The following is a 22,660-nucleotide window of genomic DNA, read 5'->3' on the forward strand; positions in this document are numbered from 1 at the left end:
TTGTGTGTCCATGTATGACAAACCCTTCCAATAGCTGCGCTACGGCCAAGGGGGCGCGTTTAAAAATATATTAAAGATGATGATGATGATGAGCAGAATAAGAAGAAGAAGACATTCAATTAACTGATTTCTTCAATGTCTCAGAGGATTCAGTAAACACTGATGATATTTCTAAATAAAATATGATTGCATCCACCACACACGTCTGTGGAGCTGAAAATCTATCTGCCTGCAACTCCATCATCAAATCCAACAAAATTGCATTGCTCCACCTGCGCCACAACTTAGACCTGCTCTTTGTTGGTCCAAAGGTAAATCTACCAATTGTCAGGTGTGTAAAAGTTTTTATACTCGCACGCACGTCCGCTGTCTACGAAAATAGACCCCAGAATGTTTGTCTGCACCCAAACACGTAGGTAAGGCAGGAGACAAACAGTGTTGGGGGTTGAGAGTCAAGAGGCAGGGCCAGACCAGACAACCTCTATCCCCAACCCCCCTTCCCGTCTGCTTGTGTGTTCGTGTCTGTCTGCGTGTTTGTCGGTGTGTGAGTGAGTGCTCCCCTCTCCCTAGCCAGACAATAGAGCAGTTCTGTGCCTGATTAGGGTCAGCTGGTGACTGCCAACAGCAGGAGGAAGAGCAGAAGGAGTGTGTGAATTGCTGATAAAGTAAGAAGAAGCTTATTCCGTTTGCGGACTTGATGACAGGGTCGGGTGATTATGGAATAAAATAATAATCATGATTTATTTCTAATTGATATTGAAATCACAAGTAAAAAACATGATTATTTATTGATTTCAAACCTTAGTATTCATTCAACTATCAAAACTCAACTTTGGATATAAAGTAACTTAAAAGAACAACCAGAATATAAATTAGAAACAAATCAAATAATAGTGTTAAATATCCCTCACATCTTGCTTTTGTGATAACGACACTTATAGAAATGTTATTCGGTGCCAATGGAGGTGATGATTAGTGATATATCTTGTATTGACACCAAACAGGAAGCAAACTTTCATTTCTGTGTGTCCATGTCATATTTAGACGTTAGCTACACAGCCAACAATGGGTGTCAACACTCAACAAATTGATCATTTTTCTTCGATTACTACGTTTATGATCGTGAGAAGCCAAAATTGAAAACACGATTAAATTTAGATGAAGTTCACACAACTAACAACAACTCAATGCATCTTAACCAATCAGGTAAGAGCATGATGCTTCATGTTAAGGTATTTTAATATTTTGGGGAAAGATGCAAATGCTTCAAAAGCCAAGAACGGTGCAAGCTTGTTCACTTTTGACATAATGTATGACCCAATGTGTTACTTTCCTTTTTTGGACTGGTCCTGATAGCACAATTTGTGACAGTTTCGGTCATCTGACAGCACACAACAGATTACAAAACTGTGACATGATGTGATCTGTAAAGTGCTTCTGATTATTTCCCTTGCCAAAATAACTCCACATGAGGGTCATTCCTTCCAAAATCCAAGTCATCAGACACAAGATATGAAATGTCCTGGCAGCAGGCGACAAAGAGCATACTGGGGATACTAGAGTCAGCAGGGACTGCTTTCTGAACCTACTATAAGTTCAAATATGAAACTAAAATCACAATGGTTCATCCGTAAAACAATCCACGTTGCCTTCTTGTCTTCCATCATGAATTGCAGTCAAAGTAATGTGTTCCTCCAGAGGGAGACATCTCCGTGATGCGAAGCAGCATGCAATCTTTAGTCAATCACTGCACATACAGCATTTATATTCAGGCAATTACAAAACGGCAACAATGGGCCATTTATTGTCACAGGGGGAGCTTGTTGACTCATTCAAACATGATCGGTGTCTTCTTGCAGGAGTAAACAGCAACCTTTGGGAGAACATAAATTTGGACTGTTAAGTGGCTCCAGCTATGCTGTTTCTCAAAGACTGGGGTGAACAATATTATTAGTCAATATCAATTAAACATCTATTCTATTATACGTTAACGTAGCATTAGCCATAAGCTGTATAACCCTGAAACAATACCGGTAATTTTCAGGGAATTTGAGTGTCAGATTTAGCTATAGAAATATTAAGATATCTTTACTTTTGCTTTTATTTTGTTATGTTCTGAGGTTGGATCTCATAGCGCAGACACAAATAAGAGTTTCAACACTTTATTCGAATATCATCAAAAGGCACGGAACCAACTTGACTTGACCAGAAACAACGAGAATGCATCGAGAATCACGAGACGCCAAGCCCCCTTGGGCTGTGGAGATGCACAGAGGATCCGAGGTAATAATCCGACACACACATTTCTCAGACAGCTTATATAGACAGTGAATCAATCTGATTGGTTGTTGCTAGACATGTGGATAACAGGACTGACATGGAATTATCTGATTGGCTGTTGACCAGATAAAGTGATTAAAGACGCTTGACATCACATAGCTCCTGACATCACATAGGTTTAGACCAGTTGAAACTAGATGCCGGTTACATCAGTTCAAAACAAACACTTGACCTCACCGTCATGACCCAAACATAACCCTTGCATGACCCAAACATAACCCTGGCATGACCCAGTCATGACATACTGTCATTCAAAAACCAACAAACCACATTGTGGAGTAGCCATAACATGGCATAATAAAAACAAATTGCCAGCAAGTGTGCAATGGCCAATAGTTGGGTGTCAAGCAGGGAGAGTATCAATACTTGATGATGGTGAATTATCGATAACTATCTTCAGTGTTAGTGTATCCAATAGCAGGCACATCCGGGCCTTTAAGAGCAGTGGGGTTGTTGTAATGTTGTGAGAGTGATCCAAAAGATTTAATTGATATGTGGAAATGAACATGAATATGAACTCCCTTATTGAAACCGCTGCAGTCATCCATATCAACAGTGTCTCCCCTTGACAAATTAAGCCTCTTCAAAATCCACAGTAAACCCTAAAAACACGACATGCCCATACACGTCAGAATTTACTGTAATGACGCGCTTGTCTCTGAACATACAGGAAAATATTTCACCCCATGTAAAAGACAAAAAAAACAAGCATGCAGGTTAGTGTATGCATATTATTTTTTTTTTGTCAGTTTCACTGCAAACAGCGTACAACGTACGCTTGCTATTAACTTCATCTGAATTCTAGCGTGTTTACTGTCTGCCAATGTGCCTGGAGTGCAGCACTTTGGTGTTATGTCCACAGACATCTAGTCATGAGACCCACAGCAGACTGATTCATTCGCCTCAACTCTTTAGCATCTTAGATAGGCCAATTTTGTGTATATAGATGTGAGGAAACTCCCCACTCCCATCCAGACTGCCCACTAGGGGTGTTAAAAAAATCGATTCGGCGATATATCGCGATACTACATCGCGCGATTCTCGAATCGATTCAAAAAAAAAATCAATTTTTTTTTTTTTTTTTTTTTTAAGAGCTCAGAATTGTTCATTCGGTAGTCTTACCGATTCAACGTCTTATCATCGTTGCCTTTTTGTGTGTGTGTGTGTGTGGGGGGGGGGGGGGGGGGGGTGTGGGAATCGATTTTTAAACTTCCATTTTTAGTGGAAAAATATTCAACAAAACGTCTGACTTCGGGTTAGGATTCACACCTTGAGCATGGAAGAATGTTATATGAACGGAACATTAAGCCTTAATATTTTATTTTAATACTGTTCAAACATGAAACAGATTACAACCTCTATAAGACTGAAATTTCAGATAAATAAATAATACATTTTCATATAAATCTTACACTCTACAAGCTTACTGATTAGTATTTTCTAAATTTGAATGAAAAAAATCGCAACAATCGACTTATAAATTCGTATCGGGATTAATCGGTATCGAATCGAATCGTGACCTGTGAATCGTGATACGAATCGAATCGTCAGGTACTAGGCAATTCACACCCCTACTGCCCACCATGACACACACTTGACGGATGGCCTGTCTCAAAAACACTACCACTACAAAATCTGCTCTGCTCCCAAGGGCATTTTGTGAACCAAGGGAGGAGATTTTGGTGTGTGCGTGCGTGTGTTTGGATGGGGGTGCAGAATCGAGACACAAAGGGAATCCCAGCAGCCACAGTGGCTGGGTGCTATTGATGCTGTAAAGTGTTACGCAGTGTCGGTGAACTCAGGACAGGAAGGGCACAAAAATTTCACATTTTATTACTTAGGACTGTCACAGCCAAACTGACCTACTCCGCTAAACTGCACATAGACTATCTGCACAGTGTCTCTGACAATAATAGACCACTTTGATTCAAAAGCCAACAAACATTCTTTTTAATACAGTCACAAAAAAAAACCTGTTAGTAAGAATAAACACATGCACACTACTGTATTAACTTCCTTATTTCACGTATCAAAAACTTCATGGGCACTGCGGAGAGGCTCGTCACCATGACTAAATCCTAAAACAGCTTGTTAAAGATATACTCAGCCAAAGAAATGAATAAAATGTACAGCACGCCATTTGGAACTGTTGTGTGAAATGATAGCTGTATTGGAAGGACAGTCTTGCACTTCACAGTATCACAAAGTTAATGTGCCATGAAAAAAAATTACTATAAATCACAGAGCAACACCGTTTTCCGGTTTTGTTTGGGTTAATTCGTACAAACGTAACACACATAGTGTTGTTGTATTCTTTCAGTGAGGCTATAAAATTTGCATTCAGTTTGAGGAAGTAGTTCATTTGCATAAGATAGTTTTCATTGTGCCATTTAAATGGCTGGCGCCTAATCCAGGGTGTAAGAAAGGCGAAATGGAAAATGGATGGATGTTTAAAAAAAATAAAAAAATAAAAAATTCTTAACTTACTTTCATTGTTTACTGGCTAAAATAAAGTTTTATAATAATAATTAGGGATGCACGATAATATCGGTGGTCGATAATTAATGGCAATACTGACCAATTTGACGTCAAACAGATGAAACAGATAATAAAGAAATCAGCCGATAATTATCGGCAATTATAGACCAATTTCATATCATACAGTAAACCAGATAATAAAGAAATCCAATAATATTAGACATGCCACATTGGTCCATCCCTTGTATTTGTGGCTCAAGTTGTGCCCAAATCTTCAACCCCTTCCCTCTCCTATGATAGTGTTGCATATATGTGATGTCATGATGCGTGCAACCTCATATTGACAGACGGTGCATCATGGTGACATGGCAGTCGCCAGTGTGGGCTTTCTTTACTGTGTCTCCACAAAATGTTACCCTTGCAGTTTTTTGTTGCATTTTTTAAAGCATTACCGTTTTGTTTTGGCAAAATCAAAATGAATTACTGGTTGTCTTTGAAGCAGAGATATAAATACAATCCTCTCTTCACCCTCTCGTTTTATTTGGTTTTCACACCCCTAGTTACATGGGTGTTCCAACCCTAAAAATGCAAATGCAAAACATAGTTGGAACACAGTGTTGAGTGGAAGATTGCTGAGTACATGTGTGGTCAAGTTTGCAATCATTCGACTTATAGGAGGACTCAAAAGTATATTTGTATTTAAGTTAATTTTGCAAACAATTATTGGCTTACTTAACGGTTATCGGCACTTACTAAATTATTCGTTTATCGGTATCAGTTGAAAATAGTATTATCGTGCATCCCTAATAATAATCATACAGTACCACAAACAATTGCAGCTTAGTTATGTGTGAATCCAGTTATTTCATAGAACTTGCAATCCCGTAATCAAAAACTCTGAGTGATTGGTGCCTTTGTGATGACTTGGGAGACCTACAACAACCTTTTTTTTTTCTTTTTTTTTTTAAAGTTAGGCCAAGAAACTAGCAGCATCAACTACCACCCGTACCTTAGTGAAGCACTGCATCTGACAAACAATTAAGGTAATACAAAGGACCACCACATAACCTGCGGTTTGGCACCCGGGGATGCAACTTTTCTCTGATATTTGTTCAAAGTTTTTTCAAGTGTTTTTTTTTTTTTTTGTTAAAAATATCTTCAGTGCAATTTATAAATCGGCACCGACACGGATTTTCACGATTCAGGCTGGCTCGGTCCCTATCCTCCGTGAATAGCGAGGTACCTGCATACATGAAATGTTGGTAGTGAGAACAGATCCTTTTGTATGAAGTCCAGGATAAGTGGTAAAATTACTTCACAATTTAAGAAAGATAACGTGAGCGTTGAACGTTGACTAAACTCAAAACTATTTAATGCAACATGAAAACGATGATGTATGAGTAGTCTAATAAGTCCTGAATAAACCACAAAAGACATCATGCTTGACTTGGCTTTAAACAGCATTGGTCTCTCTATGCATAATTGCATATTATATTTTTTTCTCCTCATGGTGTCTTACTGTACATTTTAGTAATCAGGGCTGTTCTGTAGCGTGAGCGCGACTAGATTTGTCTTTGTACATGATCTTATGCTCAGTCACCATTGATCAGTTGGTGTTTGTTGGCAGCACATCTATGATCTGAATGTCTGTACAGACAGAGCCAATGTAAACAGCACCTTCCACTGACAGGAAAATCCATCATCGTGGAGACTGGCAAACCCTTGATAATTCTTGCACACACAAAGTTGGGAAACATACGTTTCTTCAGCCAGCATGGTACTACTGCAGGTCAACTTCAGAGTGTAAAACGGGGTCTTTGAAGACCGCCTGCTCCTCGGTTCCAACAAGGAGGTCTTTCTAAGCACATTGCAAGTTGAGCACTGCTATCCACCGTTATGAACCTTCAGCTCAGCATACTGTAGGTGTCAGACTATATGATTATTTATGAATGTGATATATATTGTATCAATTCTTTAACCGTTGTAGCTTTTTATTTTTTTATTTTTTTTTTATTTTTTTTTTAAACATCCCACCCATTACACAATGTCAGACTTTCTTCAAACTTAAAAGTTTATATGTAAGGCACATGACATCAGTAAAATAATTCAATGACTAATAGCCCAGTTCAAAATTGACAGCACATAAAAAATGAATGGATTAGAAATAAAACCCAGAGACTATTGTGAACTTGGATTGGGTGTCTGGTTGTAGACGGAAGGGCAAATATTGACTGTCACTACAGTCCCTGTTTGTCTGTGTAAGTGAACATCTGTCCAAGTGTAAATGTGAGCGCATTTGCCTTTGCGTGTGTTTCTTTGTATGTGTTTGAGTAAGCGCCAACAAGTCACTGTGTGCGTGTGGCGGCCTGAGGCACTTGAACGATGACCCCGCAGCCACCTACACACTAACAGCACTCATGCACAGGATTACCGATCAGACCATTTACACATCCACCTGGCTGGCCCCGGCTGCAGGCTGTTACATATAACAGAGACACATTCAGTCCCTCCACACACTGACACAGTGACCCCTTCCTTACCCAAGACAGCATGTATACAGCGTTGTCTATAAAGATGTAAACTCAAAGAGCTCATAATTGTATACTTGTAAAAACACAGGTTTCTTCTTTTTTTCCAACACAGACGCAAATAAATTGTATTAGTGGTGCAATGGATCACAAAAGCCCCGATTCGGATTGGATCACGAATCAGATTGTTTTTCGAAATAGCAAAGAGAAAAAAAAACACAAAGAGAAGCTAAATAGTACTCTGTCTTCATTTATTTTGTAAAACACTTTTGCCCTTTAAAAAGTCAACTCAAAACGTCTAATATGCCTGTTTAGGGTTTAGGAACTCAACCTTAAATGCAATATGAGGCAGATAAGATACATTCTTATTTTGTACATGGCTTCAAGTTGTGTTCCTAAAATCGAAAACGGCTGTTTGACATTTTGCGTTGAATGTTTTTGGCTTTTTTATGGGCAAAAGTGTTTTACAAAATAAATGAATACAAAGCTCAATTTAGCTTTTTCCTTGTTATCCGACAAATAGGGCTGGGTATCGATTCAGATTTCCAGAATCGATTCGATTCGATTCACAAGGGCCCGATTCGATTCGATTCACAACGATGTTCGATTCAGTTGAGGAATTCATGCAGCACTTATTTTAGACAGTCAAAAGTACCAATGCTGCAAATAGTAGAAACATCTTGCTCTAATTTAATGCATTAGTAAAAATATTAATATTTACATTAAGAATTGAATCCACTGCAGTTACATTAATAATCTGTTTTATTTAACATGGCCTTATAAAAACCAATTAATAATCATTTAAATCAATTACAACCACAGTACAGACTGTGTAAATAAAGTGACAAAAAACACTGACACTCACGACATTCACATTGTTGTGACAGTTTTTGTGAAAATGTTATGGAAATTGATATATCGATACATGGTTTTATGTATCGATATTGGGACATGAAAAGGTGTATCGATACGATATCGATAATTTAAACCCAGCCCTACCGAAAAACGATCCGTTCCGTGTCGCAAATCCGTGATCCGATCCGAACCGTGACTTTTGTGCACGTTGCACCACTACCAAAGATTTATTTCACTGTTGTAGCTCTAATTTTATTTGCAGCTGTGTTGAGGGGGGGGTCGGGTTTGAGGTACGGTCTAAGCTGAAGGTCAATGATGGTTTTATGCGCTAAAGTTGAACATCATCATTTACAAAGGAAATGGGTAAATCGCTGCCAGTTATGGTGCACTTTAATTATTTCCTTCATAAAAGCACATACAAGCTTTGCCTATAGTGTCACTTTGTAGCAACTAATGCAGCAGAATGAATCCTGAATTGAACTAACAACTTAACTTGCTATAAAAACAAGGATGCATTTTACTTACAATTTAATGGCACAAAATGCCATGACATCATGTCCTCTGGGGCTTTTGCGGCTTACCCTTTTCCGGTTTAGGGGCCGCCCACAGCCGTCTTTGCAAAGTTTACAGTAAAAAGATTAGTATGGGCCTTTGAAAAAGAAAAAGAAATAAATATATATATATATATATATATATATATATATATATATATATATTAGGGGTGTTAAAAAAATCGATTCGGCGATATATCGCGATACTACATCGCGCGATTCTCGAATCGATTCAATAATCGGCAAAATCGGTTTTTTTTTGGGTTTTTTTTAGGATTCACACCTTAAGCATGGAAGAATGTTATATGAACGGAACATTAAGCCTTAATATTTTATTTCAATGCTGTTCAAACATGAAACAAATTACAACCTCTATAAGACTGAAATTTCAGATAAATAAATAATACATTTTCATATAAATCTTACACTCTACAAGCTTACTGATTAGTATTTTCTAAATTTGAATGAAAAAAAATCGCAACAATCGACTTATAAATTCGTGTCGGGATTAATCGGTATCGAATCGAATCGTGACCTGTGAATCGTGATACGAATCGAATTGTCAGGTACTTGGCAATTCACACCCCTAATATATATATATATATATATATATATATATATATATATATATATATATATATATATATACACACACACACACACACACACACACACACACACACACACACACACACACACACACACACACACACCATGAACATTGTAGATTACATGTGCAGCTCAATGAACTTGCTCTCCTGGACACCACAGTGCATTAAAACATTAGTTTAAAAGGAGAAAAGTTAAAGAAAGCCATCCCAAAGCTGAAAATGAACACTATCCTACCCATTACGTCATTGTGAGGCAGCCCTAGATTTAGACTGAGCTTTATTTTGTGTTTCTTTATGGACAGAAAACACATAGCCTGTACACATCCTATGTCTGTCAAGACTTTTAGATGACACGCATTATGAAGCCAATCATATATTTTGAGAAAACTCAAATACACATACTACAAAATTTTACATATTTTCTGCTTAACTGAAAATATTAATACTAGCATTACTATAATACCACATGCATATTCTATCACCGCCGTAAGGGCAAGGGATCTTCGCAGTTAAACTAAGTTTTTGTAATCGAAGCCCTTCTCGAAATTGTTGCTCGATACTATGGAGGAGTTTTTACGAAGATGATTGTGAAAGGTATTTGAGCAAGCCCTGTAAACACTGTGCAAAGAATCTGATTACTACAGTTTGGAGATCTACTAACTAGTTATGACACTATGTTATTTATATTCTGTGATGTGGTATGCGCACTGTAGCACAACATATAACTAGCTGGTTAAAAAAACAACAACAACAAAAAAACTGTTATGTCCAACAGTCATCCATCCTCAATGCTATCTCGGCTACTCAGGGCTGGATATCGATTCTAATCTCCTGAATCGATCCAATTTCGATTCACAAGAGTTCAGTTCGATTTCGATTTTTTTCCCGATTAGATTTGATTCACCTTGATTGGCTGGCAACCAGTTCAGGGTGTACCCCGCCTACTGCTCGAAGCCAGCTAGGCAGCACCCCCGTGACCCTTGTGAGGAGCAAGCGGTTAAGAAAATGGACGGATGGATTTGATTCACTTCACTTCAATCTGGTATTAATTAATTATGGAAGGATAAGATGAAAATATTTTTATCATTCTAATTCAATAATTGTAAAATTAAAAAGTTTCTGAATTGTGCAATTAGTCAGGTCTTTCATAAAGATAAGAAAATACTTTTAAATTGCAATGTCTGTGAACAGTAAGTCTCAAGAAAACAGTACGATACAAAAAAAATCCATAAAATTATATTTTCTTGTGAATTTATGGGAAAAAAAGAGATATTAACTCTTTTATCTGCAAAAACGTTAATTGATGTTCAGGACACGCCCACCAAGTACTGCCAATAACATCAATTGATGTCAACTATGTTTTTGTTTTTTTTCTCAATGGGCAGCGCAACGTCTTGTGCAGCTCTGGTTTGTGAATGGGATGGAAAAAATAAAAAGACCACTGACTATGGCCAGCAGATGGCAGTATTGTATCTTTTTCCTATGGGCTCCCGTGTATCAAATTACATGAAAACATGGGTGGAGCTTAGGAAATAGAACTTTTTCAAAGATGACATGAATGATCAAAGCGTTTGTCACATTAAATCTAATTCACAGAGCGTCACTGACTATACAAAAAAAATTGGGGATGCACGATAATGCTATTTTTAACTGTTACCGATAAACCAATAATTTAGAAGTGCCGATGTCGATAACCGATAAGTAAGCCGATAATTGTTTGCAAAATTAACATGAATACAAATGTGCTTTTAAGTCCTACTATAAGTCTAACAAAAACATTGTATAAACTTTTCACAATGTTTCAATGTATGTAAAGAACCATGAAGCTGAATTTTATTGATATGAGCCACAACCACAACAGATGGACCAACGTGGCATGTCTATAAATATCGCGGGATTTCTTTATTATCTGGTTTATCTGTATGAAATCAAATTGATGATAATTAGCGTCAGATTTCTCTGTTATCTGGTTTATCTGTTTGACGTCAAATTGGTCGATAATTGTCGATAATTATCAGCCACCGATATTATCGTGCATCCCTAAAAAAAGTGTCAAAGTCGCTGTTGTGCAGAAAATGTATCTTTTCACAAAAAGCTTGTTTTCTCCGTATCTTTTCCATTTTCACTCAATGTCACTCAAATTACCTATTTTCAAATGGTGATTACTAAAGAACGGACTAAGGTACAATCATGCTTTTTTTTTCTATTGAAAGAATGCAATCCAATCTTTCATATAGCATCCACCATGTTTACGTAGTCATAGCACACAATATTTTGTTTGCCTCGAAAGATGAGTGAAAATACTCGAAATGGCTGGTACTGTAAGGGATTGTCTTTTTGGATAACGTTTGGCAATAATAAGAGTTATTAAAATAATCGATTTAGGGTTTTATGAAACGATATCAATTAGGGCTGGACATTTGCCACGCTGCTGCCATAAATCAACATTTCAATTAATCAAGACACAGTCAAAATTTTGGGGAAGTTTAACTAAGTGATCTAATTGGACTCTCCTCTTTACCACAATCTCTGACCTCTTGTTTTCTTTTTCAGAGCAATAAACTAGATGACGCTACACGACGAGTGAAAGGTGAGCCATGAGTCAGTGTGCCAGACAAACATACACTTCTTGGTTACAGTGTGGCGTCACTGCAGCCACACTCTACTGCCAAATCTAAATCTAATATCCTACATTCACCACACATTGCCCGAGCCTGGCCTCTCTCCCAATGGAAATTACACATAACTGGAACAGTGCCCTTCTGTCAGGAGCTTTTCTGTACATCTGAATGTCTTTGGGGCGTGCATGTACATATATCCTTTTGTAATGGTTCTCGTCTCGCTGCCTGGTTGGGAATGTCCCTATGCGCGTTGACTCCATGCTGTGACTGTCTTTTATATTTGTCCTTTCCTATATATCTGTCTGCTCTGTCTCAGTCGTAAAGAGGAGCATCTGCAGTGGATCCAACAGGCAGCATTAAAGCAGAGCTGATAATGACAGTTTCTCTGTGGGCTACTCAGACAGCAGACAGACATATCATACCATTCCAGCGTTTCCTGTTAGTGCTGACTGCCAACTATTTAACCCTCTGTAGGGATCCCTTAAACTAAGTGCACAGATGTCAATGGTCAACTAAAAAGGGTGTAATTCACAGAAACAACCCGCCATGAAACAAAACAGCTGTCAAGTTTCGTGCCTTAAAACAAATCTAATTAGAAATATGTGCAAAACGTCGAATGCACGTCATTTTAAAAAGGCTATTGTGACTGGAGACTGCCCTGCTACTTTCCGTGTAATTTAAGTGGCTGCTATACTGTATGAGCTAAAAATACCGTCACACTTTTACTGACTTCACACTTGAAACTTGAAAGTCATCTAGCCACATCAAATGACATTATAAATACCACTAGTCACAATGGAGCCTCTGTAAAGTTTCTACTGTACTGCGCAGTCGCACGGAAAATAGAAAGGCCAAATAAATATTAATGAGAAGATAATATGTTTGCCGGTATTAACAAACGAACCGGTTTCTCGGAGGAACACGCGTCGTCGACTTAACGTACACTACACTGAAACGGATTAGACACTGCATTCGTTTCAGGGACGGATTTAAGATCACGGAAACACAAATTAGTATGATACTCACATATCTCCATTCCCTGTGGCTGGGAAGCGGTACAGTTGCAGGAGCAGGTGACATTGGAGTTGCCGGAGCCGCCAGAGGCCGTTAGGTTTTGCATGGGGCTCGGTGGGCTCGGTGGACCGGGACACCGCTCCGTGGAGAGAGCCGCCACTGCCGCCACCGTCGGGGATCCCCGACACAACGAAAAACTTCCAGGCAGCGACAGCAAAGTCCGCCGCTACGGCTGACTGCCGTCAGTTTCGCACGTATTTTCCACGGTGTTTCTCACGCCATATTTCACTCGGAGTGGACTCGGAAAGTGAATTAGTTGCGGGTTCGAGGTGAAGCCATTTCTGGCGGCTCGAGCATTGTGCAGTTCTTGCTTTTCCTCCGCCGCCGCGAGCAGCTGTCTCCGAACTGGACCAGGGCAGACGGGGTGGGCTCAACCCCGCCCACACTCTAACTGACAGCTGTGCTTAACCAATCAGACTCAAGAGGAGGAGCGGCACTGTTGCCTCCCTCCACTGAAGTAAAGTACACTACACACACACACACACACACACGAATCACAACGCTTGTCCACAGTTTTCAGTGATAAATTTACAAAACACTGTAAAAATAATGAGTATTGTAATAATCTCTTGTCTGTGCCATATACTGTATTCTCATATTTAAATATTAACACATTAAAACAAATCCATTTTTTCATTAATATTTTTTCCTACAATAAACCATAAGCTACATAAACTGCATGTAGCTCATGTGCGTGACTGCAAATCTGATGTTTTTAAAGTTCTTGTATCTCCGTTAACATGTTGTGCATGTACTACAATAAATAAAGTTGGAAACATGAACATGTAGATGACAATCAAGAAAGGCCAGGACAGTGAGTAATATACATGTGCATGCATGTGTGCCTGTCTGACTCGCGGGGGAAAGGGGGAGGGTGGCGGCTGAAAAGCGTTGACTTGAGTCAGAAGAGTAGCAGACGTCCGGGTTGTGGTTGACAATGGCTCTGGGTGAGCAGACCAGAGGGGAGGAGGAAGAAGAGGGCTGGCCTGGTGTGTTTTTTGGGGGGGAGGGAAGAGTGCTTCAAGTTTCACTCCCTTGTTATGGCTGGCCTCAACCAATGAAAAAGGCCTTTGAAGAAGCTAACCTTGAGTTGACCCCCGCACCAGTCTTGTGGTTCAGGGCAACATGTGCTGCAGAGAGGCGTGAACCCCCCAAGTCCCCATTTCCCCTCTGAATCAGGAAAACTGCAAAAGGCTGCATCGAAGCACACATACTGTACAAATACTGGTTACTCTAGTACAGTAGCATCTGCAGTCTAAAAATAAACTAGGTTATTCAAATCTTAGCGACTCTGAATAGCACTTTCGACCAGTTGGTTATCAAAACTATAAATAGTCTTTCCCAAGTGGTAATAATTGGCACAGAAGTGGATCAAAAAACTAACTAGACTGACAGATACAGTGCTCAGCATATATGAGTGCACCCGCTTCAAAGAAATTAATGATTGTTTTCACAATCTCACAATCTCAATGAACATAAGAACAATTTCCAAAATGTTGACAAAATGTTTTCTGTAGAATGTGCGCTTAACTCACAACATGAAAGTAAGGTTGTAACAGAATGCATAGATTACAAAATCTTCATTTTAATCAAATTAATTAACTAATGCAAAAAAAAATTAACGCATCCCACAACAAAATCTCCATCTAGTATTTTCTATGACCTGCATGATTTTTATGGATAGCAACTTGTCTGCTAGCCTGGAATTAACAAGTTGTTAGTCTTTTTCTCAGGGTCTACTTGTGCAAAATGTGCTTTATTAAATTAATTTAAAAATTACTTTTTTTGTTGGTACTAATTAACATATCTTGTTTGCAATCAATTGCCCACATTTGTGTGAGTATTTTGTAGTATAGCATCACGTAGAAAATCTTAATTCTGACAGGAAACTAAAGGTGTTCTTACAAGCCTGTTGGGGTGTACTCATTTATGCTGAGCACTGTATATTTTATTCATCCTGTGATGGAAAATAAATTACCAGTGTCATTATCGCAGTACAGTAGTATACAAATGCTAAATATTTTTGAAAAATGTCTACACCCTGTTGGTTTGCCATTTTTACACAGCAATTAAATGAAATTGACCACCAGCAAGCAAAATAAATAAACTTTAAATGAGTGTTGCAACGTTAACCATGCTCATTAAATATGTATTTACACAATGTGCATACACACACATTGATTAATAAAGTTACAAGTGAATTGCCATCATATCATCGTTGTCTCATAATGCAGCCACATATATATATATATATATATATATATATATATATATATATATATATATATATATATATATATATATATATATATATATATATATATATATATATATATATATATATATATATATATATATATATATATATATATATATATATATATATATATGTATGTGGCTATTTTATTCACATCGGTGCCCATTTGCTGCTCACCTCTACCCACAAACACCACCAAACAATATACGCACACTCAGACACGCAGTCTGTCTGGACCGTCAATTTAGTCCCCCAGGGAGCAGGCGGTGTGACACCGCTAACAGGCCAGACCAGACTAGACAGCCAGCAGACAGATAAATACCAGGCCATCCTGAATACCAAATGCATCCTCGTCTACTGGTTCCCCTACCCTCTGCAGTCTTTGGACACGCGCGCACACTCACGCGCGCACACGCACGCACGCACGCACACTTAACCTGTTACTTTTTTTGTGATTTATCGAAGAGGAGGCCATGAAATAAACAGAGCCGTGGTTAAAACACTGCATAAAGGTGTCATTGAACAATAAGGAGGATTGGGGGTCTTCATTTGAGCCTCTGATGCGGTGGGTGACACCAATTTACAGCGCCATCTTGTGTTTCTGATGGGAAAGGCAAATTGAGTCTCAGAATTCTCTACATGAAAAAAAGATATTCAGTTTCTATGTTCTGTTTATATTCTGGCTTATATGTCATTCCATTGGCTCAATCTGTCAGAAAACACAAGTGAACAGTAAAATGTGCAGTAGCGTCTTTCCTTGCCAATATTTTTATGGTAGTTTACATGCTGACTTTTAATGCCAGCTTCAATGTAGAAAAAAGAAAAAAAAACTTCCATTATGCAATTTCTTGTGGTGAAAAAGCAGAGCTGAAAATAAAAATAATGAAGTTTTGTAATGATGATGAATCATGTACAAGATGTTACTGCTTGAAGTACTACAATACAATAATCCTGTGGGTTCAGTTTCTACCATTGCATTTGACGGGCAATACATTCAACACAGGTAAACAAATAAACAAGTGTAAGTTGAAAATTAGTAGGATTTCCATCCACCTATTTTTAATCGAATTTTCAAGAATTGAGAAAAAGAACCTGAATTGAAATGCCAGAATTCAAAAAAAAAAGGCCCAACATTTGCAAAAAAGTTTTTACGCTTTGTGGGTGTGGATTTTGAAGCATAGTGAAAAGAAGAAAATGCACATTTTGGCTATGGAAACAGCTGCAAACGGATGTACATGGAACGTTTTGACTGTATACTACGTCACACGTATGTTTGTTGTCACAAAAAAATGGCGGATGATAAAGTAAGATATGTTTGGGGAGACGAAGAAACACAATTCTTTTTAGAATTAATTAATGAAAAAAGATGGAAAGTTTTAAGCTATTAGTAAAACCAGCATTGTAGATCAACAAAATTAATTCATTATAGTTGTACCAAACATTTGCATACCTACTTGTCGCTAGGTAGCGTACAATTACATATGCCCAGCACAGGCCTATAAAAAATGTATATTGTATAACCAGTAGGGATGAAACGATATCCAAACATCACGATACGATATCACGATATGAAGGTCACGATATGATAATTATTACGATATTGTGGGGGGGTTGGCGATATTTAAAACAGATCACAATATTGTAAAAAAAAAAAAAAAAGAGCTCATACTAAAAAAAGCACAACATTGTGCTTTTGTACAGAACAGCAATGCATATAAACCACCTACAATCTCTATTAACAATATCGAGGCACTTATTTGCTAATGCAAGCACATATTGATCGCTTATTCGCTTCACAAGCAAATTAGGTTCCCCTTCATCTGACAATTAGCATAGATTTTAAGCATAGAAGGCCAAAACATCCCTAATGAAAATTAAATTACACTAATAAACTAGCCACTAGAGGGTGCTAGAACTGCACAAATGGAAATCTACCTGACTTTTTTTTTAACAGATGTGTTCCTGTTAAATATTGTGAACATGACGACGACAATAGTGTGGCAGTTTTAATATCACAATATTGCCCTTATTGTTACATCCCTAATAACCTGTATGCCCATTAAGCTGTTCGAATGGCAAACAGGCAGAAACTGGAAGTCAAACAACCTCTAAAGAAAATTAGTCATAAAACAAGAGAATCGGTATTATGAGAAATCATTATAATATTGTATACATTTGAAGATGACATTAATTTTGTTGGGGTCAAAAGATTAAGTTAGTCATTGATCATTGTCAGAAGTATGTACAGTTGTACTTGACAAGTTTGGTCATTATTATTCTTGTTAGTTTTTTTTTTTAAATGTGAATTTACATCAATGTGCAGTCAAAAGCATCGAACAGACAATAAAAACATGTTTTTTTTTATGTTGTGTTTATAGCATTTTGCTGCTCTTTTAATACATAAGCAAAGACAATTAACATAATGTTACTATTGATTAATCTTAAAAGCTATCAATAGGAAACATGCAGTGTGATGAAGTCTCCTTAAATATTAATACTACATGTATATAATACAATAGTAACTGCAATTTACATTGCCTATGATAAATCTTTTAAACAACTGTCACACGTCTTGTGTTTTTGTAAAATACTGTAATAAATGTGGGGCACGGATTGCAAAGGTTTATGAATGCCCACATACACAAAACATATTTTTGCCTGACTCCTGACAAAATAATATAGTTTTGTTTTGTTTTTGTTTTTTTTAAATATTGTAAGTACAGAGGGAGCTACAATTATCATCAAAATTCAGAAAAAAATATTTTGTTCACTATGAAATGGATAAAAAGTTTTTATTTTCAATGCAGGCTACTACACGTCACATATTTTGATGCATTGTAGATCTACATACCCATCAGTCATTGCATAGTCACTTTATCATGATGCTAATGTTGGCTATATATCACAATCATATCATATGACAAGTTCATTTGCTTAACCATTGCTTTGCATTCAATGTAAAAGAGAGAGAAAACCCCCCGCTGTGCGATGGGGCAATTCCCCTAAACGCACAGTCACCTCTCCTTATGATATTCATGAATTAACCTCCGTCCATCTCCTTGCTGACCAAGCTGAACAGTTTCAAGTGTTTAAGCTCTGACTGTGAGCTCCATGTCTTCAGCAGAGGGCAGAGGAAAATACACGCCTCTCCAGACAGTTAGATTGCACACTAGAGAGTCACGTTCAATAAAAACATCTGGCATGCCACATCGTATTTGCTGTGTCTTGCCCTTGTCTGGCTGCAGTGCTGTAATATCCTGTCTCTACAGGTGTTTGTTTGACACACACAAACATGCAGACTAGCCTAACCCAGACTAATGATTTTTAATTTTATTCCCAAAAGAATCTACATTCCCACAATTTGCATTACACAGATTTAGGTGCCAAGAAGAAATGCACTTACTTTGCATCCACCTTTTCATTTGAGAAAAAAAACAAAACAAAAAACATCATTCACTTATTGCCGCAGGCAACACTGCAATGACACCTCAGCGCCTACTGAAGTAAGACAATGTGGGAGAATGAAAGGAGAAAAACAAGAAAAAGGGGATTGGCAGGCGTGTCAGCGTATATCTGTTTAAGTTTAAAGGACATGGAAAACTGATCAAGAAAGTCAGAGGTAGAGAAATAGGAAGGGAAGACAAGACGACAAATGGGAAGGAAGGAAGGAAGGAAGGAAGGAAGAGAGGATCATCAGCATGTATGGAGCTCTTTCCACCCCTGTGCTAGGGCCCTGCTGAGCATTGTAATGGGCTGTCTGCCCAGCTGGGCCGATGAGCTCATGTCTGGCTTCAATGCCAATCTCCTGAATTGGCACATGGCTTGGCAGGGCGAGCTCTGACGCACCACCTCACCCTAACCGCCTCAGACGAAGCTCACAACATGGCCAAGCCTGGAAAAGTCAACAAATAATGAGGAGAAGAGAAAAAAAAATAGACAAAGGGTGCCAGAGACCGCAAATGTGTATATCATGAAGTGTCAGTGTGTGTATCTGTCAGCCATTTCTGTCACAATACTGATAAGAGCCCCAGACCAGACGGCAATAATTACACAGCTTCTGAGACAGACAGCAGCTATAAATGTGTGAGCGTATTTGAAAGTGAGGGTAAAAGAGATAGAAAGAGAGGGAACAAGGAGGTGAGCTGTGTGTGTATATGTGCGTGTGCGAGAGAGTTTTATGCAGCCATAAACAGTGGTGATCACAGAGTGTGGACAGCGCAGGTTATAGCCTCCTGCTGTTAAGACTCCGTCCCAAGAGTTACAAGTGCACATGCACACATGCAGTTTTTTTTTCCACATACTGTATGTGAAAAATAATGAGATAGTGTTGTACGGAACCTATTTGCTTGGGCTTCATAGCTTATTCTTTTTGTTTTGGAAGACATACAGAAATTCAAAACCAGGAGAACGACACCTGTACAGTTAACCTTTAGATTCTATTTGGGCATGTTCCTAGTAAACAAATCACATTAAAATGATTGGTTGTGCAAGGTAAAACGTAGTCAGTGAACAATGAACTGCAAATAATTAAAATTGACCCTGCTATACACTCCAAGTAAAGTACTACAGTGCCTTGGAAGGGCCAGACTTCACAAACCTACACCAATTCCTACAAATTGTTATTTGGAGTGAGCAAGCAAGCGAGCAACCCACACGAGCAGGAGCTAGCATGAGCGGTGAGCAAGAGTGGCTAGCAAGAACTTGCTGGGATGGCCAACAAAAGGAGCTAGCAAGAACTAGATGGAGCGGCTAACGAGCGCAGGAGGTGTTTAGTTGGTGCTGGATTTCACTATGATGGATTGGATGTGCTGGTGTCTGTGGATCTCACTCTGCTTCATCTATCCTTCCCTCCTTCCTCTCTTTAGTTTTTCCTATGGTCTCTTGAGATCTCCTTAATTTGTTGGAATTTAGAGGTTTCTGGGGTTGGCGTAAGACTCATTTTGTAACCATGTGGATGGCAGCAGGTGTTTAGTTGGTGCTGGATTTCACTTTAATTTATCTTTCTTTTCTTTTACCTTTCCTCAGGTCTCCTGACCTTCTGAACTTCACGACTCTGGCAAGACTCTGAAGTATCCGGTTAAGGTGAAGGGTAATGGGATTTTTATTAGGTTTTAGGTGAATTAATGAGTACAAATTTACACGCACGCACGCACGCACGCACACATATGCACAAAATAAAAAAATAATAATAATAAAAAAAAGAGAGAGAGCAATGATGATAAGACGTTGAATTGGTAAGACTGCCGAATGAACAATTCTGAGCTCTCCATTAAAAAAATAAAAATAAATAAATAAATTTAAAAAAAAAGGAGGAGCTAGCAAGAACTAGATGGAGCGGCTAACGAGCAACTAGCAGGAGAAGCTAGCAAAAGCTAGCAAGAGCAAAGCTGCGGGAGCCCAAATCACGGTGTTGGCATCAGATGTGATTGGGCTGCCAGATCGTTGACGTCAAACACCGGAAAGAAAATATTAAAGATGTAATTCAAGTAACGAAATGTACGGACTGAAATTGTAAAAACGTAAATAAACCTAAGAATATAACCGCAAAATATATTGAATGAATAATAAAATAGATTGAATAAATGATAAATACACAAAATAATTGTCTCAGATGTGACAAATATTGTCAGTTTAGATTGTTAATGTGTTGCTATTATCATCTAAGACTGTTTTTTGTTTGTGACTGATTTGTGAGTAGCTAAAAAAGAAACCAAACTGAAGCTAACTTCGTTCGCGCTGCTGTACTGATGTCACCGGCAAGCGCGAAGGTGCTCTAATCTATTTTTTTTTCACTCTTAAAGTATCATGCTTTTCTATTTTTACATTTTTACAATTTTAGTCCATAAATATTGTTATTTAAATGACAACTTTAGTATATTCTTTCCAACGTTTTGACGTCAACCGTCAATTTTTTTCATACCATACAACTCTATTGAACGGACAATTTCCAGAGAATCCTGTAGCGTGACGTCATCTGTCGATCCCGATACAATCTAGCAGCCCTGGTACATCTGGTACCGACAACGGGACTCAGCAACGACCACCTGCAGGCTCCAGCTGTGGAAGGTAAGCAGTGGAAGACCAATTGGTTCCGACACGAGCTGCAACTACCACCACAGGCTAACGAGGTTCGCAAAGTTCTTCTCCTTCGGGTATCCGTAGCAGAAAAATTGCTGCGGAACATGTCAGACTCATGTAAGGCACAGTGCAACCTATTAGCGACCTCCGATTACATGAAATAAATGTACATTGATGTGAAGTAGCTTTTTTTTTTTTTTTTTTGCATTATTGAAATTCAATTATTAGATCATCACAAGATGACCCAATACATATATACAATATTTATTTATTTTTCTATCACAGTGCAGCACAAATGATTCACGCATCACTACAGTTCAGTAGATGAGCTTCAAATAAGGAAGAGCAACTACTTGGTAAAGCATCAATGTCAAAACAACAAGTCATCACACTGTACAGAACACAAACTCACACCCTGAATCACAGTAAAAGACAACATAGCAACATGATGACACATTGTTGCTGTGTTGGAGAACCATGTGCATTTACGGTTAAGCTATGTCACGTCATATGTGATGTTCTTTCAAATATTACAAAAAAAAACAAAACATAAAACCTATTACATGATTTTAATATCACATTCATAATGTTGAGAACACATTCTTTTGAGTATATGAAGCCAAACTGTCTAAATTGTGGGTTCGGAACACTGTTGACTTCAAGACTGTACAGTAGAATAACAGAAATGACATGACACCAACAAATAAACCCTTACAAAAATACAAGTAAAACAATGAAAATACAGGACAAATCATCAACATGCCATGCAAGGTTGAATGCCAGAGAGGTAAGCTGTGTTTTAAAACAAGGTTGCTGTGAACATTATAAGATGTCAACATATTTCCTGAAAGGAGAAGGGTTGGGAAACAATTTCCACAGGATTAACTTTACCATATAACACAGTTTATTGTGAACATTGTCAGCAACAAAAGGAGGGTGCTGCAATTACCATAAACCAAGTTCCAATCAAAATTGCCAAGAGGCCAACAACTATAAAGGAGCAAAAGGGATTCACAAAGACAATTTTTCTACTATATGTGAAAATTCCTTTTACTCCCAAAATATTTGAAAAAGACAAAGGCATGATGGGAAATATGCTAATACTTTTGAGTTGATGATGTGACTTTTTGTTTTTAATCCTAAAAAAAATATATATATATGGTCAGGGAGGACCTTAATCATGGTGAGGCAGCATGGTTGGAGCATGTTGCAGTGCAGTGAACACAGCCACCAGAGGAAAACTTTAGTCTTAACTTACTCCAGTATT

At 38.1% G+C, this 22,660-nt stretch overlaps 1 protein-coding gene across 3 annotated transcripts in view; it reads right to left on the minus strand.

The window, feature by feature from the left end:
• LOC144022177 (low-density lipoprotein receptor class A domain-containing protein 4-like) overlaps positions 1-22,660 on the minus strand; it is a 195,324-nt gene that overhangs the window by 29,061 nt on the left and 143,603 nt on the right. Inside the window, exon 1 of one of the 3 annotated variants that reach the window (XM_077526750.1) lies at positions 13,011-13,391. The exons of the other annotated variants lie outside the window; for them this stretch is intronic. Within the exon in view, the coding sequence (XP_077382876.1) occupies positions 13,011-13,104 (94 nt within the window). The 5' untranslated portion in view covers positions 13,105-13,391. Of the gene's footprint in view, positions 1-13,010; positions 13,392-22,660 lie in introns of those variants that run through there. 3 annotated transcript variants of the gene reach the window in all.

This window comes from Festucalex cinctus, chromosome 7, assembly GCF_051991245.1.
Source record: "Festucalex cinctus isolate MCC-2025b chromosome 7, RoL_Fcin_1.0, whole genome shotgun sequence".
Taxonomy (NCBI): Eukaryota; Metazoa; Chordata; class Actinopteri; order Syngnathiformes; family Syngnathidae; genus Festucalex; species Festucalex cinctus.